Raw genomic sequence first — 16,925 nt, 5'->3', positions numbered from 1 at the left:
ATTCTTGGTGTCCACACACCATGTCACACATTTTAATTGTATTAATAAACCTTCTACTAAGGAAGTGTTGGGGCCGAAGAGATGGCTCATTCAGTAAAGTGATTGCCATGCAAACATAGGAATCAGAGGTTGAATCACAGCACCTCTGTAAAAAGCAAGACATGGTGGCATCTGCCTATAATCCTAGCACTGGAGAAACATAGATAAGAGGATCCCCGGGACTCTCTGGTCACCTAGTCTTGCCTAGCTGATGAAATCCAGGTACAGTGAGTGATCTATTTCAAAAAAGAAGGTGGGGGAGCATTTGAGGAAGACCTCCGACATTGACCTCTGAGCTCCATCCATGCACATACACATACAATAGACACACAGGAGACAGTTTTAATTCATAATGATTTTCTCTCTGTTCTCCTAAATCAAATTCAGACCCTAAATTCTCTTCTTTTGGGTGTGGAGGCCTTTAATCCCAGCACTCAGGAGTCAGAGGCATATAGATCTCTGTGAATTTGAGGCCCACCTACCTGGTCTGCACAGTGAGTTCCAGGACAGCCAGGGCTATATAGAGAGAACCCCTCACAAACAAAACAAAACCACAACAAAATATTCTCTTCTTTCATTTGCTGTCCTGCTCCTCTCAGATTCCAGTTTGCAGTTAAATAAGATTGTTAATCTGAACATTCATCATCAGTAATATGTTTGTTTGTTTGTTTGTTTGTTTGTTTGTTTGTTTTGCTAGGCAGTTTCTTTTTTTGGAAGTGTTTGCATGGAGAAAGCTCCACTGAGGATATGTGTCACACTCTCGAGTCTGCCGGACTTAGCCCTCAGCAGTTACTGGTAAGGTTTTGTTACTGAACCCTTTGCAAAGGTTACATGCAAGTGTTAAGTTCCAAATCATTATCATTAGCATATCAAGAACATACATTAAAAAACTGAAATGATCAAAGAAAATTGTAATTAGCATATTAAAATTGTTATTTTCTCTTTTAAATTTTTGGCCTTAAATAAATAATCTAACAGGTGAATCCATTTACAGTAGATTTTGATCATTAGTTGTTATATTATATTACAATGAGAGAGATCTTAAAGAACAAACTTCCCTAAAATGTGTATAAAATTGATGTCAGAATTTTCAAGCCTCAAATATTCGAGGGTAGAGTCATTACACACGTGTGAAACACAAGAATCAGTCAGTGAGAAAACTGAAATACAAAGAGCAAGGAAGTTATCCATCATCCTCAGCGCTCCCTCCTACGGCCTCCTGCTCATGCATACAGGCACACACACGGGTCCTATGGAGCACCAAAACTGATATCAGATGTCTTCTTCCTCAGTGGCGCTTAACTTTATTCATTATCACCATCAAATCTGCAGTGCTTTCCAAATAAAAATCTGTGAAGGGGATTCAGATGGAGCTGTTGGAATGAAGTTTTCTTAGTTTGTATTTTGTGTTGCGTAGCAACAAAATTATATTGTCTGCATTTCCATTTTAACATAAGTAACACCCTTATTAGAATTATATTCGTGAAAGTGCATGCTTGTAATCTTAGCAACTCAGAAAGCTGAGGCAAGAGGGCCATGAGTTTGAGACCAGCCTGGACTATACAGTGAGACATTGTCTCATGACAGAACATAAGAGGAGGAGTTTGAGGTGGAGAGGAGTCAGGGCAGGGGAATAGAGGAGGGAAAGAAAAAATTTAGTTTAGAAAGGCTTCCAGCTCGGAGTGAAAACATAGCTATACTATAATAGCATCTTCTGAGGCAGAAGAAACAGGACCACAAATTTAAGGCCTGCCTGGGCTGTGGATATTCAGGTCAGTCTGCTCACCTCAATAAGAAGGTCCTGTCCCAAAATTTAAAAAGCAAAATGGCTAGGGATCCAGCTCAACAGGAGAGTGAATGTCTGGCATGTGCAAAGGCCCTGGGTTGAGTCCTCCCTGGTAGTATAGAGGGAAGAGGCTTTCTAGATGTAATTATGTTTCCAGGCATTTAATTAATTTAGTTACTGTAGTGCTGTGTTAGCATATTCATGTTTTCAACAGTTCTGGCTTTATCAAGTTCTGGTTGTATTCAGGAAAGACTAGAAAATGCAGCTCGGGTGAAAGACTGACCAGTGGTGCCTTGTGTAGAAAGGCACGGCTAACAGAGGGTGTCCTCACAGTTATCTGCATCCTCCGAGGGCAGGAGGAAAGCATTAAGGGTATGGATATAAAAGGAGGTGTCCCCAAAGGCTGTGCTCTCTGGCTTTGGAGCCGTGGGAGTTTCTGTTTCATTCTTAGCTACAGATCTCTGCAAGTCTTAGGTATTAACTAATAGAACTAAAAAGTTCACTAAATTTTATCGTCTGTACTGTTCCTAATCAGTTACCCTGGCAGTGTTTCATGACTGTCTGTGGCTTATTTATATGTAGAACAGGATAATTCACATGTATGGATTCATGCTATCGTGCTCAGATCATGCATGGTGCATTCCCTTGCTGTGCTGTCTCGGAACACTGCCCTCCTTTGTATTCACTTGGTAGTTACTTTTCTGTGGTATCAGCATGTGTTCCCATGTGAACATCTGTCTCGGTATTTACGTTCATTGTCCCTGAAGTTTAAAGTAGCTTTCTGTTATGAGTGTATCTGAAAATATGTTGCTGTGTTCTGATGGGAACTCATCTGCATTTTGTGCTAATCTACGTTTGAATAAAAGCTTAGCTGTTAGGAAACTTTGTTTATTTTCAGCAAGAGAAAAACCATTTTAGAGTGTGAACAAAGATGCTGGGGTAGCTGGCTGTGTCACTTCACTGTCCAAGCTCCTTGGAACCATCAGGCACCTCGCTGGTGAATGCTGTTTGAGGTGGATCCAAGCGGGTGCTGTTGGTTCTCCCACCTTGACATGTTTGGTAGTCTTGCACCTCCAGCTCTGTGGCTAACAGTTGGTAGTCCTGTAACAATAGCTGATTAGTTGTTTGATGGGAGATTTTTAAATGTATTGTTGGAGACACATAGAGAAGATTGATGAGGCAAGGTGTGGTTGTTAAAAATAGGAGAACAAGGAGAAGGGTCAGGAAGAAAGCATCCACTTGCACAGGGTTCCCAATCCAGTAGAACGCAGGTTTGAAACAGTGAGAAAGAAAAAGTGGGGAATTCTTTCTTGGTTCCCTGATTGTCTGGTCCAAGGAATACTGAGGCCAGATTTGATTTAAAAGGAGTGGTCAGTGGGTCTCCAAAAGTTATCCCAATGGGAGCGAGGAGGTGAATGACACAGTTCCCAAGAGTGAGGCAGAGGAAGATTGATTGGGCACATCGAGTGAGGTACAGAAAGAAGACCCAAGACCTGAATACGCTTCGTCCCAGGGATCCAGGGAGTGTTAGACTGAATGGACACAAGCTGCTTCAGTACATCATCATGCAAAAACAGGGGCCAAGGGCTCTTGAGTCTGAGAGAGACACAGTCTGGTATCAGGACTTGGAGAAGAACCAGAAGGAGAGGAAAGGACTGTGCTTGGGAAAGGAAGCCTCACATCGGGGAATGGGCAGAAATGGATAACCCTACCAGAGCCCAACTGTTGATATTGAATGAAAGGCAGAGCCATTGGCGAATCAGAAAGCAGATTTGTTGCAGGTGGAAGAGAGCGAATCAGAAAGCAGTATCTAAGGGATATTTGTGCCAGATCTGACTGCAAAGGCGGATGAGTTTAGAAGCCTTTAAATCGAGCATTGAGAGCAAAAGTTGGAGGTATAGACAATGCCAAAATTCCCATGAGTGAGAAAGATAAGTGAGACCTGAGGGTCTGTAATTCCTAGCATCCCAGGAATTCAGAGAGGGTCAATTTCAAGAAGGCATAGGCTGCTCAGTGATTCATCAGACACAGAGCAGGGACCCAGGGCTCCGAGCCCAAGAGAGCCGTAGTTGCCTGGTACCAGGACTTGACGAAGCCAAAAGAGGAGAAACCACACTTGAGAGTCCTCACCCCTTGGGAGATGGACACAGGTGGAGAAGAGGGGGCTCACCAATCCTGCAGACAGGCACTCCCTCCCTCCCTCCCTCCCTCCCTCCCTCCCTCCTCCTCCCCCCTCCCTTTCTTTCCCTCCCTCCCTCCCTTCCTCCCTATGTCTCCTTTCAGAACCTGCAGCTGGTGTGTTACTCAGCAGGTGAATGTCCCAGTGTTGTCTTCCTGGTGGTGTCTCCTTAACTGTGGCTTAGATTGGAAGACAGTGTGAATCCTAAGAGGAGGTAGAAGGGGTGGGAGTCAGGCACCCGGCAGATGTTGAGAGTCTCTTGGTGGACAGTGTACTTCAGTCTGACCCCCACATCACACGAGAGAGCTGCATCATGATGAGCACCTGCACACTGGAGAAACTGTGAGATGTCCCCTTTGCTAAATATTATTTAGGCTGAAAAATATTTTAATTTTATTTTAGTCTCTGCTCCTAAGTGTTTGGCTTTCGAAGGAAAAAGATATTTTGGACAAACCACAGTCTGTCTGCTGTCTTCATACCATGCTGTCCCTGTTGAGCAAGATGAAAGGTAGGAGATGGTACATCTTGTGGGCCATTGTTCTCAGGGTTTCCACTTCGATGCTCTGAAATAAAACATAGTCTTTGAAACACCACATAAAGACGGGGAATTTCTTTCAACAAAAGACTACGGTGTAGAAAAGGTTTTGGTGGGGCGTAAAGCTAGGAGGATCCTTTGTACACAGGCCCTGGTTTGCATCCTTGGCTCTGTGACTGCGTTGCTGTAGAAGTCTTCATGCACTGGTCGAAAGCTTGCTCTGTGTTTGTGATGTGCTTTCATATAGGACAGTGAAATTCCACCCTCAGAAGATGTGATGCCATGGAAAATGGTCTTTGGTAGAAATAATATTTTGCCTATTTTGGTAGAAGTTTCTCAGTGTTTAAGAACACTCATTGCTCTTTTAGAGGAGCCAGGTTCCATTCCCAGAACCCACATGGTGGCTCACAGCTGTTTGTAATTCGAGCTCCAGGGGATCCATTGCCCTCTTGTGGCCTCTGTGAGCACCAGACCTACATGTGGTACCCAAATCTACATGCAGATGAAAAACCCATACATTAAAGTAAATAATAAAAATTTCCAAAGGTGTATATCTCCCCCATTATTCCTTTTTAATAATGATGAAAATATTTCAAATAAGAGTTTGGGGTCTGGCAGTGGTGGTGCTGGCCTTTAATTCCACAACTCAGGAGCCAGAGGCAGGCACATCTCTGAATTCAAGGCCAGCCTGGGCTACAGAGGGAGTTCCAGGACAGCCAGAGCCTGTTACACAGAAAAAAAACCCATCCTAAAATAACAACAACTCCCCCTTAAAAAACCAAAAAAAACAAAAAAAAAAAAAAACAAAAAAAAAAAAAAAAAAACACCCAGAGTTTGGTATTGATTCAAGAACCAGCATGACTAACAATATAAAGAAATGGAAGATAAATGTTCTGAATAAAATCAGTTGCAATGTCTTAGGGTTTTTATTGCTGTGATAAAGACCATGACCAAAAGCAACTTGAGGAAGAAAGGGTTTCTTTCTTCTTCTACTTCCAGGTAATGGTCTGTCACTGAGATCAGTGAGCTTAATTCCTGGAGGCAGGAACTGAAGCAGAGATGGAGGAGTGTGGCTTGCCGGCTTGCTCTCTGTGCCCAGCCTGCTTTATAAAACCCCAGGACCACCTACGAAGGGCTGGCACCTCCCACAGTGTGCTCATCAACCAGCAATCAAGAAAAGGTTGCATAGGCTGCCTACAGGCTGAGCTTATGGAGGCATTTTTCTCACTTGCGGGCTCTTTCTCTCAGATGACTCTAGCTTGTGTCAAGTTGATAAAAACCTAGCTGGCATATGATATTAATCTTGTACAGCGTTTAGAAGAATGCAGATACCTCTTTGAGGGCTTTAGCTTAAACATAAAGGGTAAGACCCATGTACTGCACACCCAGACAGACAGGGTGCGAGCTCACCTTTGCTTTCCTTCTTGTCTCTGCAGTGGCCATTGATGAGACATGGGATTCTCAGTCCGTGTCCCCTTGGTGGCAGCAGATGCGCATGGCCTGTATTCAGTCGGAGAACAATGGAGCTGCCCTGCTGTCTGCTCATGTTGGGCACTCTGTTGCTGCACAGATGTCCAACAGTGTGGCAGATAAGAAAGTGAGTGGGCAGCTGTTCAGCTGCCCTCTGTGCCAGTCTGGTTGGCTGTGGGTGATTTCCATCCTTCAGTGCCCTAGAGCATCTGGGATGTGGGATGTGTGAGCGTGGTGATGCTCTCCTCACTAAGGGGTCAGGGCCACACTGGACCGCTTCTTCGGTTTGTTCGGGTTTTGCGGGCCCATGACTGTCTCCATTCTCCTCCTCTTACACACACACCTGCACTGAGTCAGATGGACCAGCACTCAAGCAAACATTTGCTGTGTGGGTTTCCCCCTTCTCCTGAGGGTTCATTCACATTAAGAAAAAAAGATTTGCTTCTCTTACATTGCGTGGTAGGTCAGTGGTTTTTCCTAGTAGGATGTTAGATTAGCACCTGAGTGGGTCTATAGTGGTTTACTATCAACATTGTCAGCCCTGGAAGATATGGGCTAAGTGTAACATGAGCAGATGGAGGTGTTTGCAGTGAGAGCTGGCTGGTGCATTCTGTCAGTGTCCGAAGCAAAGCAGCCCGAGCTGAAGGCAAGAATACCCTTCAAGATGCACACTGGCCCAGCCTGACTTAGCAGCACAGGGCCTCTTCTACATGTCCCAAGTTTCCAGTCTCATAAGATTAGGTCTCTGTTGCTTTCATTTAAGTTAATGTTATTCAAAGTCTTTGCCAGATGACTGGGGGTGGGGCTCCATATTAGAGTGCTTGCCCAGCATATGTGAGGCCATGGGTTCCATCCCCAGCACAAGGAAAACAGGCAGATTGCCCAGAGGCTGAGCAGGATATTTTCTCTTAGTTTTCCCAGACGGTTTTGGGTGCTGATGCAGAAGCCCTCACAGACTCCTGGGAAGCCCTTTCTCTTGACACCGAGTACTGGAAGCTCCTGCTGAAACAGCTAGAGGACTGCCTCATCCTGCAGACCCTGCTTCACAGCAGGGCCAATACCCCAGCTTCCAGGGTGTCATCTCCACAGTCAGAGCCACTTCCAAGGCTTTCTGTTAAAAAACTGCTAGAAGGAGGAAAAGGTGAGACACGGAGCACATGTGAGTGTTTGCACATGTCCACATCCATCACTTTGAGTATGTGTTTACTCATTTTGTTTTCGTCAGACAGGCTTGCTTTGAACTCAGATTCCTCCTTCCTTAGCCAAGTGTTGTGAATATAGGAGTGAGTGTTTTTTAATTAATTTTACACTAGGTTTTCATGAAGTGAAATGTTTGAGACTCCCATCCTGGATCCAAGTCCATCCTTCTCCCTGTTCCACCTCACCCACTCATGGACACTTAAGTCTTGCTCATGTTCAAAAGTCCATCCAAGGGTCCCTCCAGGAGACCATTCCCAACCAGTGTTCTCTTCCCCCCATCTCCTTAAAACTAATAATGTCATCCCTTCCTCTCTTTCTTCCCCTTGGTGTTGCTAAGTTTTCCTAAAGTACATGCTTTATGTTTCACTGCCACATAGTAGTTATACTTATGAGGTACAGTGTGACTGACATCTTACTTAATACTTATTTAATATGTTTATGCATCATTAGCTCAGATCCATTATGTAGCTATCAGGCATTGTTTTGTGTCAGGAGCACTCAGAGTCTTCTCTACTGTCTGGTCTGAATGTTCATTTAGTTTTTACCTTGGAGTTCCTGCTGTGCTGTAGCCCAGCAGTTACTCACCCTTTCCAGATGCGCCCTAGTACCCGCTCGTGTTCTCTCTCCATCCCAGGTAGCAACTAACTGTCTTGCTTGCCCTCCCAAGCTGAATGACAGGTATTAACACTGTTATGAATCTCATGGCTGTTTGGCATCACCTTCTCTCGAGATTCAGAAGTGAGTGTGGTGTGTCTGTCTGTCCCTGAGGGACACCTGCACAAATGCTCTGTATTCGGCTCCATTTAGTACAGTGCTAGTCACATTTTCACCAGATTTCATTCTCTTTCCTCTCTCAACCCTGTAGGTGGTGTTGCAGACAGTGTAGCCAAGTGGATATTTAAACAGGACCTCAACCCTGAATTGTTGAAATGTGCCAACCAAGAAAGAGATGCAGAAAACCCAGATGAACCCAAAGAAGGTATTGCCCGAAGGTTCCTTGAGGTGCCAGAGGTGCAGATAGACCTAGGAGCCATACCAGGTGACACCCAAATAATGAGCATTACGGACCGGGGTGGAGTGATGTAGCTGCTTTCCCATTACTGAAAGGGTGCTGCTACTCTCCTGTGTCTTTCAGACTTGCTGCGTTTAGCCTATGAACAGTTCCCTTGTAGCCTTGAGCTTGACCTGCTGCATGCACACTGCTGCTGGGAGTATGTCGTCCAGTGGAATAAAGACCCAGAGGTACATCCGTCTCCGTCTGCTGATTGTGTCTGCACACAAGTTCCCGGGCCACGCTTGTCCTGGAGCTCACTGTTGTGCCCGCCCGTCCTAGTAACTGCTCGGTGCTTTGCACACATTGCCTTATATATGTGTGTGTGTGTGTGGCAGTGCTGAGGAGTGCACCTATAGCTTCATGCCTGCTAGGCAAGCACTCAGCACTGATCTATATCCTCAGTCCTTTTAAAGTTATTTCCTGGAGACAGGGTCTTGTAAAGTTGCCCTTACTGGCCTTGAACTTGTGGCTTTCCTGAGTAGTATGCAGTGTGTACCGCAGTGGCCAGCTGTGTTCTCAAATACCACTGCTTTAGACCTCAGTCGGTAATTCATTTAGATTTGAGGAGTTGTATCCTCATTGTGGTTCTAGCATTCCTTTTCTCATTGACTGGAAACATGTGGTCAAGTCGAGACTGTAATTAGTGCTCTGCTGTGGGGACTCAGTGGGAAGGTGATAGAGGAACAGGATTCCCATCCTGGCACCAAGGTTTGGTTAAGGTTTAACAAGGACAAGTCTATTATTTAAATCACTCTATTAGTGTATTCTCTTAACATATACCATCATTGCATATTAAAGAGCCCTTATTAGGTGGAAGAAAGGGTTCTTATTGTATAAGTGTGAGTTAATTCACCTTTGAAATTTTTAAAGCCCAAGATAAAGACTTCAAAGAAAGAGTTTGGATCCAAGAGGAGTCATTTCCAAGAATACTTATGAGGGAGGCTTGAGTGAAGAAGGTGGCAAAGAAAATAGCTATGAGATGCTTTCGTATCTTGTTTCATCTTGGTGTCAAGCCTGAAGGATTGATGCCTTCCTTAAATGGGTGGAGTGGTGGGATAATAGATTTGGTGGTCAGTTGTATGTCAGCCATTCAGTTGGGATCCAAAGCCAAACTTGGGGCTACTCCCTAGGGTACTTTCAGACCAAAGTGCCCCCAGAAAGATTGTGACCCTAAAAGTGCGGGAAATGTGGCCTTATCAGAGAGTTGAGAGGCCAGCAAGGCTAACCTTGGACAAGAGTTGGCCATGTACACAGGAGGGCTGTATCTGGGGTATTGTTCTTATCCAAATAGAACAAAAGTGGTAAACACAGAGACACTAGAGCCATCAGACACTAGACTACCATTCAACCCTTGCTTTGACAAATACTGTTAGGTTAGTGCCATTTCATACCGAAATGCAGCAGGAAATAAGAACTACACTTGTTACGTTCACTGAGAACAAGGGCAAAGCACATATCTTCAGGTATGGAGAGAACCTGTATCCCGGAGCGGCCTGGTGACAGTGCTGTCCTGTGTTAAAAGAAAGAAGACAATGCAGTGTGTGGTTCAGGCTAATAGAGTGGGCTCGACTGCCTCTGTACCTGGTGCTGTTCCTCCCAGCTAATCCTAGTTACAGCACACGGCTGCCATGACCTTGGGAAACATCCCTGAGCCCGTGTCTCAATTTCTTCCTAGACAAGAATATTCTACAGAAATAGTCATCTTGGAGGAGTAGAGAAAGTGGCTTGCATAGCGCCCAGTGTTCTCGTTAGTGCAGTCATTGGCCTCTGTTAGGACTATTTGAATAATGGCTGTCCTTCTTGTTAACTGTTCATCTACTTAACGCGTCACACCCCATCCCAGCTTCACTACACACACACATCTACCTTAAATTTTAAACTGAATTATCTTTGGAGAATTTCCAGTATCATCTTGTGTGAGACAATAATAATGGAGACTTCTGATCTTAGCAAACCTCTGGATGATTTTGTGAGTGTGACATGCTACACCCTTTGTGACTGCAGATAGATAGCTTTAAGCCTCCCCTCTGATGCCTCCTGCCCTTGGCTCTCATTCTTTTCTCTGTACCATTTCCTTCACTTCTGTGCTTACTGTCTACTTCCCTCACTGGGCTCCACCCTCAGGCAAGACAAAGAGCTGGGTCCATTTTGTTCAGGGTCATATTCCTGGGGCCTCTTAGAGGTTTGGTGCATAGTAGCTGCTCCCAATTTGTTGATAATGATTGTTTGCAAAAAGAAACTAAGTTCATGCCTGTGAAATTCTAGTATTGCCTGTAGAGAACAATTGTGTGATATACAGACCAAAGAGAGCTTGAATCTCCCTGTCAGCATGATCTGGGTGGGGTGTGTCTAGAAATTAATCATTAATTAGATACTGAAATGATTGAAGTTATCTTATCAAAAGTTATTTCTTACCTAATTCACAGAGTTTCTTTGGTTTTTCTTTTCTTTTTCCCCATCGTCTCCGTCCTTCTTGTTTGTTTGAATCAGGTTTTTAGCTATATAGCTTAGCCTGGAATTCCATTTGTAGTTCACATGATCCCTCTGCTTCTGTCATTTTCTTTTTGTTTTCTTGTTTGTTTTTGAGACAGGGTCTCACTGTGTAGGTCTAGCTGTCCTGGAACTCACTATGTAGACGAGGCTGGCTACAAACTCACAGAGATCCAATCTGTCTCTGTCTCCTGAGTTCTAGTGTGTGCTACCACACCCAACAGCTGCAGCTTAGGTTGCGGAAGCCAGTGCTGCTGCTTCCTCCTCCTCCTCCTCCTCCTCCTCCTCTTCCTTCCTGTGTCTGTGTGTCTCTTGGCTTGCATGTATGTGTGTGCAACTACATGTATGCCCAGTGACATTGGAGATTAGAAGAAGGTGTTGGATCCCCTAGAACTTGAGTTATAGATAATTGTAAGCCATCATGTGGGACCTCTGCAAGAGCAGCCAGTGCTCTTAACAGCTGAACCTTCTTTCCAGCCCCTTTGCCAAATTCTTAAATAAATTTATGCAGAAATTGAGTAAGAAGGCTCCATTGGAGGCTGGAGAGTAGCTTGGTGGTTAAAGTGAGCTGAATTCAGTTCTCAGCACCCTAGTCTGGATGCTCACACATGCCCGTAACTCTAGCTTCAGGGAATCCCATGTCCTCCTCTACCTCTGCAGGTGACCTCTCACATACAGTATACACTCGCCACAGACACATACACATAAATAAAACTAACTCTTAAAGGAAAGGTTTTCACTGGTGTGAAATAACCGTCATCTTTTCTCTCCCTCTCTCTCTCCTGTCCAAGGAAGCACGCTTTTTGGTTAGGTCCATAGAACACCTGAAGCACATTCTTAACGCACATATTCAAAATGGTGAGTAGCAGACAGCAAGCCCTCTTGTACGAGTGGGATCCCCTGTATAATAGACGTGACTAGCACCCCTTGTAATTGCTTCCTTCCCGACTATGGAAATACTGCTTTGCTGTGCAAATAAAAGCACAGGTTTTGTTCTTGTTTGCTTAGTTGAGTTTTTTCCTTAAGTATTTTTTAATGTTTTAAAGTACTGTTTTCTACAGCCCCCAATATAACAAACAAGCATTCTGAACCTTTCTGGAGGCTGTGTGATGTTAATGGTGGTGGTGGTGGTGATGATGCTATTTTTTCCTTGTTGCTTGTGATAAGAATTTTATACTTAATATTTATAGCTATACTCTTCTGTTCACTTATTCTTTTATTAAAAATGAAAATTCTGTATAAGATGCAAAAAAATATGTAAATATAGAGTCCACATGGTTTCACAAGCTTGGGGAAGAGAGTTAGATGTCTGATGAATCTATAGCACTCTGTTCATGTTTCATTTTCTGTGTTAGGTATCGCATTGATGATGTGGAACACGTTCTTGGTTAAAAGATTTTCTGCTGCTACCTACTTGATGGATAAGGTGAGGTGATTTTAATTGTCACATACTGACTTCTTAATTTAGTTCCCTTAATTTCTTGATATTAGAAAGATTGTTGACACTGGGGTATGTGGACGGTTGGTAGACTGTGTTTCTGGTTGTCTGTTGATAGTGCAGTTTATTCCTGCTGGGTTAAGTGTACTTCCCAGCATTAGTGTGTGTGTGTGTATGTGTGTGTGTGTATACACATGTATATATTTGAGATTATAAGAAAATTACATTATTAACCACCCTCCCTTTCTTCCCTGAAGCTCCTCCCATGCACACCTCCCTCTTTCTGTCTTTCAAATTCATGGCCATTTTTTCTTTGATTGTTGTTACATATATACACATATACTCTTAAACGTATAAATACAGTCTGCTCAGATCCTGTGTTGTATGCATATGTTTTCAGGGATGCCCGACCATTTGGCACTGGATAACCAGTCAGTGTGCTCTTTCCTGGGGAAGACGCTCTCCCCCACTCTCAGCCCTCCTTAGTTGCCTGTGGTTCTCTGTGTAGGGTTTCCCTCTTCCACATTAGTGTGTCTATTGGTGACATCCGTGTTCAGCTCATGCTTAGACAGTAGTGCTGGTGAGACTTCATGGGTGTAGCTCTTCTGGTGTTTTTAGGAGGAGCAATCTCACATGGAGCCCCGTTCCCCTGGCCCTTACACTCTTCCAGCCCTCTCCCCCACAGTGATCTCTGAGCCTGAGGTGACTGAGTTGTGCTGTAGGTGTGTCAGTTGGGACTGAGCTCTGCATTTTGACTGGATGTGGTTTTCTGGAGTGGTCTCTGTCTGTTGCAGAGGGAAGTTTCCTTGAATGGGTAGTGAGAACTAATCTCTCTGTGGATACAGGGTGAACATTTAGAATGTACTTAGGGATTATGGGTTAGTGAAGTATCAGTTGTAGGTTCCCCTCCAAGATCCATGACTTCAGTATGTCCAGGTAGTTGGCTAGGTTTCTAGTACCAGAATGGTTTCCCTCTTGTTGGGTGGACCGTAAGTTCAGTTAGAGAGCTACTGGTTTGCCAAGAATGTGTGCCGCTAATGCACCCTCAGGCTTATGGTGCCATAGTGGTTGTTATTGTGGGTCATAGGTGTCATAGCTTCGTGGGCCTGTTGGTTGCTTTCCTTCTTTGGAAGCTTGCATGGTGCTTTCTGGTGAACTGAGAGCTTGTCCTCAGGAAGGGGCCTTTCAGGTCAGTTCCAGTTAGGGGCCTCTGTGCCTTGTTTCTCAAGTGTGTGGTGTCTTCAGCCATAGGGACTTACCTTCTACCCCGGGGCAACCAAGCTTAGAATATTTTGGAAGTCTCCTGGACAACCCTGACCAACAACTCAAAAGAGGGCTTCTCATGCCTGCTGCTGGGGTTTTCCATTAGATAGTGTTTGTTCTTGGGGGGAACATTGTTAGCCCAGATGGGAAATTTTCATTAAAAAATACCTATATTAGCCAGGTGTTGGTGGTACACACCTTTAATCCCAGCACTCGGGAGGCAGAGGCAGGTGGATCTCTGTAAGTTCGAGGCCAGCCTGGTCTACAGAGCGAGTGCCAGGACAACCTCTAAAGCAACACAGAGAAATCCTTTCTCGAAAAACAAACAAATATATATATATATATATATATATATATATATATACATACATATATATATGCCTATATTATGTGCTATATATATTATATATTGTATATGCATAAACACATACATACTATACATGCATACATATATATCGTATGTGCATACACACATGTGTATGTATATATTTATGTGTGTTATAGGTATTTTAGGAAGATAGCGGACAGTATGACTCCTTATGACTTTTTCAGACACCCTCCTCCCTCTTTCTTCTTGATTTATCTCTTTTCCCTGCTCCAGAATTGGAGCCACTGTGTTTTCCATGTGTCATCTCTATCGCATCTCTGCCTCCCACCAACCCGTGGTCCATTTGTATTTTTTTCTGATCTCTGCAGGTGCTCAAGGGTATGGACTCACACCCTGAAGACACCACATTTGTCTCTCTGTTTGTGGGTTAGCGTGACTCACTATCTTTTCTAGTTCTATCCATTTACCTGTGAAGTTCATGACTTGGCGTTTCTTTACAGCTGAATAGCATTCCATAGTGTATATGGACCGATTTTGAATTATCTTATTAGTTGGTTGCAGGACATTTAGGTTGTTTCCATTTCCTAGCCATTGTGAACATGGCTATTCATTGCTGTTTCAGAATTTTCTTTTGTCACCATTTGAAACTCTCTCTTTACCAGCAAAGAAAACTCTTATATGTTGTTTACAGGGATTTTCAGACAACACAGTTACTTAACTGTTTACAAACTGAGAGCTGGATTTTTACCAAGCTTCCATTGCTTGCCTCCCTTCCTCTCTTCTCTGGCTTGTCATCTTTCAGCCTCCCCTGTCCCTTTCTGTCTTTATAACAGTGTCTCACTGGCTGGCCTTAAACTTTCAAATTCAAGATCTTCTTGCCTTTGCTTTCAAGGGCTGGGATTTCACCCATGTACCACTCTGTCATGCCTAGAGAGAACTTTTACTTAGTGGTTCAAAATTACACAATTAGGGGAGGAAGGAATTTTTTATTAGGTTTATTTATTTTCCTTTATGGGTATGAATGTTTTGCTTACATGTATGAATATGTACCATGTACATGCCTGTTGAAGCCCCTATAACTGGTTTTACAGATGTTTGTGAAATGCTATGTGGTTGCAGGGAATTGAACCTAGGCCTCTGTAAGAGCAACAAATGCTCTTAACTGCTGAACCATCTCTCTAACCCAAGGATTTATTTTTGAAAAGAACACTCATGAGCTCTGTGTAATATTTTTTTGTGATTTTTTTGAGTTCTACCACAAAAAAATGTTGCTCTTATTGTTGGTAGCCTGCCAATAGTTAATTACTAGCATGTATATTTATAGCTATAATTCTGCTTGCTCCTTATTTTCTGTATCATTCTAATACATTTTAATTTAAATTGTTAAATGTTTTATTTTCTGACGGTTTCAGGTTGGAAAATCTCCAAAAGATAGGTTATGCCGAAGGGTGAGTGACTCTCATTGTTAAGCCTACACTCTATGTAGCACCTTACTGTATGAGTGAACTTTGATTTTCCCTGTTAAGATGATCTATCTGGAGATAACAAAAAACAGAAAGAGAGTACTGCATTAAGGAAATAGTTATCATCTGTGGTCACTCAATTTCCCTGTCTAGATTGGCATCTAAAATGTGTAAGTCTTAAGATTCGCTTGGCTTTGGACTCTGGACTGGAAGCAGCGAATTGCCATCTTATAGTAGAGATGTCCAGCCTCACCTGCAGCAGGCATATTCTACCCAGACTGAATAACCACTGACCTCAGTTGAGATTCTGAGCCATGGACACTAGGCTGCTATCAGTAGTGCTCCATTTCCTTCCACACTGTGACATGTTCTTCTTAAATATTTTCCTCCACACTGTGACATGTTCTTAAACATCTCAAGAAGTGTTGAGACACATAAATCTAACCTTATTCCCCGGCTGGGCATTGGTGGCGCACACCCTTAATCCCAGCACTCAGGAGGCAGAGGTAGGCGGAACTCTGTGAGTTTGAGACCAGCCTGGTCTACAAGAGCTAGTTCCAGGACAGCCTCCAAGTCACAGAGAGCCCCCCCCCAGAAACCCCTCCCCCCAAAAAAGAGCCCTTATTCCCCCAGATCACTGTAAGGATGGTTGCATGACTCGAGTTAGGTGTGTACACGCTAGTACGAGCACACACACATACTCTGAATTATGTACTTTGAGGCGTGAATAATTGATTGATTGTTAGTTTTAAAAAGATTATACAGAAGCTCCTCACACAGGTCTAAGAGGGGTCAGTGGGGACTATTTCTTGCCCAAAATGTGAATCTGGTATTTGGTTGTCAAATGGGGAATTCTAGTTTTATTCAGAGAATTCAGTTCAGTGCCTTCAAGTTGCCATGAAACCATCTGCTCAGGTTGTTTCCTTAGAACTTCCCTAGTTTAACCTCATATATGTATCTTACCATATTCTGTGTTTAGTTGGCTAGCAAATACTTTAGCAAGTTGAAGGATCTGTCTTTACTGTGCACAAAGAACACTGTATTTTACTGTCTCCTCTTGCCCTCTGGTGCTAGAGATTGAATCCAGAGTCTTACATATGCCCAACCACTGAGCCACACCCTCACCCCAGGTGTTAAGATTGATAGTAATAATAGTAATATCATTAGTATCACACTAAAGGCTAATATCAAGTTGATTGATACTACCAAACCTACTGGCAGGAACTTAACTATTTGATGACTTCAGTTTGTGTTCAGTGTAGAAAGTCAGGCAAGTGGACATGCTAAGTCTCTTGTTTTTCCGATAGTCCAGAGGTTTTGATGCAGGGGTCATAATGTTCCTTTCTGAGAACAGGATGTGGGGATGAGTGACACAGCGATGACATCCTTCCTGGGGTCCTGCCTGGATCTTCTTCAGACTTCACTGGAGGTAATACGTTATTCGGGCACAGGGGAGCATGCCTGGGATCCTCTCTTGGGAGGCTAGGATAGAAAGACTGTGAGACTGAAGGCCAGCCAGGGCTGTGAAGTGACACTCCACACATACACACAGCATGCTTCTCCCCAACATTCTCATCAGAGTGTCTCTTCAGATATTAAATACTCTGAAAATCATTGAGCTTAAGAAATGTATGGTTGGCTTATTTACCATATTCATTTGTAGGTTTTGGTCTCTCTCTG

At 43.6% G+C, this 16,925-nt stretch overlaps 1 protein-coding gene across 4 annotated transcripts in view; it reads left to right on the top strand.

Annotated features, from left to right (window-relative positions):
- Positions 1 to 16,925, top strand: part of Rab3gap2 (RAB3 GTPase activating non-catalytic protein subunit 2) — an 86,737-nt gene that overhangs the window by 61,287 nt on the left and 8,525 nt on the right. For 3 of the 4 annotated variants that reach the window (XM_035444983.1, XM_027418743.2, XM_035444984.1), the window contains exons 21-30: positions 737 to 834; positions 4,407 to 4,512; positions 5,976 to 6,136; positions 6,922 to 7,150; positions 8,075 to 8,248; positions 8,345 to 8,451; positions 11,545 to 11,611; positions 12,109 to 12,179; positions 15,195 to 15,230; positions 16,600 to 16,674. In XM_035444983.1, coding sequence (XP_035300874.1) covers positions 737 to 834; positions 4,407 to 4,512; positions 5,976 to 6,136; positions 6,922 to 7,150; positions 8,075 to 8,248; positions 8,345 to 8,451; positions 11,545 to 11,611; positions 12,109 to 12,179; positions 15,195 to 15,230; positions 16,600 to 16,674 — 1,124 coding nt within the window. The remainder of the gene's footprint in view (positions 1 to 736; positions 835 to 4,406; positions 4,513 to 5,975; positions 6,137 to 6,921; positions 7,151 to 8,074; positions 8,249 to 8,344; positions 8,452 to 11,544; positions 11,612 to 12,108; positions 12,180 to 15,194; positions 15,231 to 16,599; positions 16,675 to 16,925) is intronic. The other variant, XM_027418744.2, reaches the window with a different exon arrangement.

The sequence above is a fragment of the Cricetulus griseus genome, chromosome 5 (genome assembly GCF_003668045.3).
Source record: "Cricetulus griseus strain 17A/GY chromosome 5, alternate assembly CriGri-PICRH-1.0, whole genome shotgun sequence".
NCBI classification, from domain to species: Eukaryota; Metazoa; Chordata; class Mammalia; order Rodentia; family Cricetidae; genus Cricetulus; species Cricetulus griseus.
This window is presented reverse-complemented; position numbering and strand designations above follow the sequence as displayed.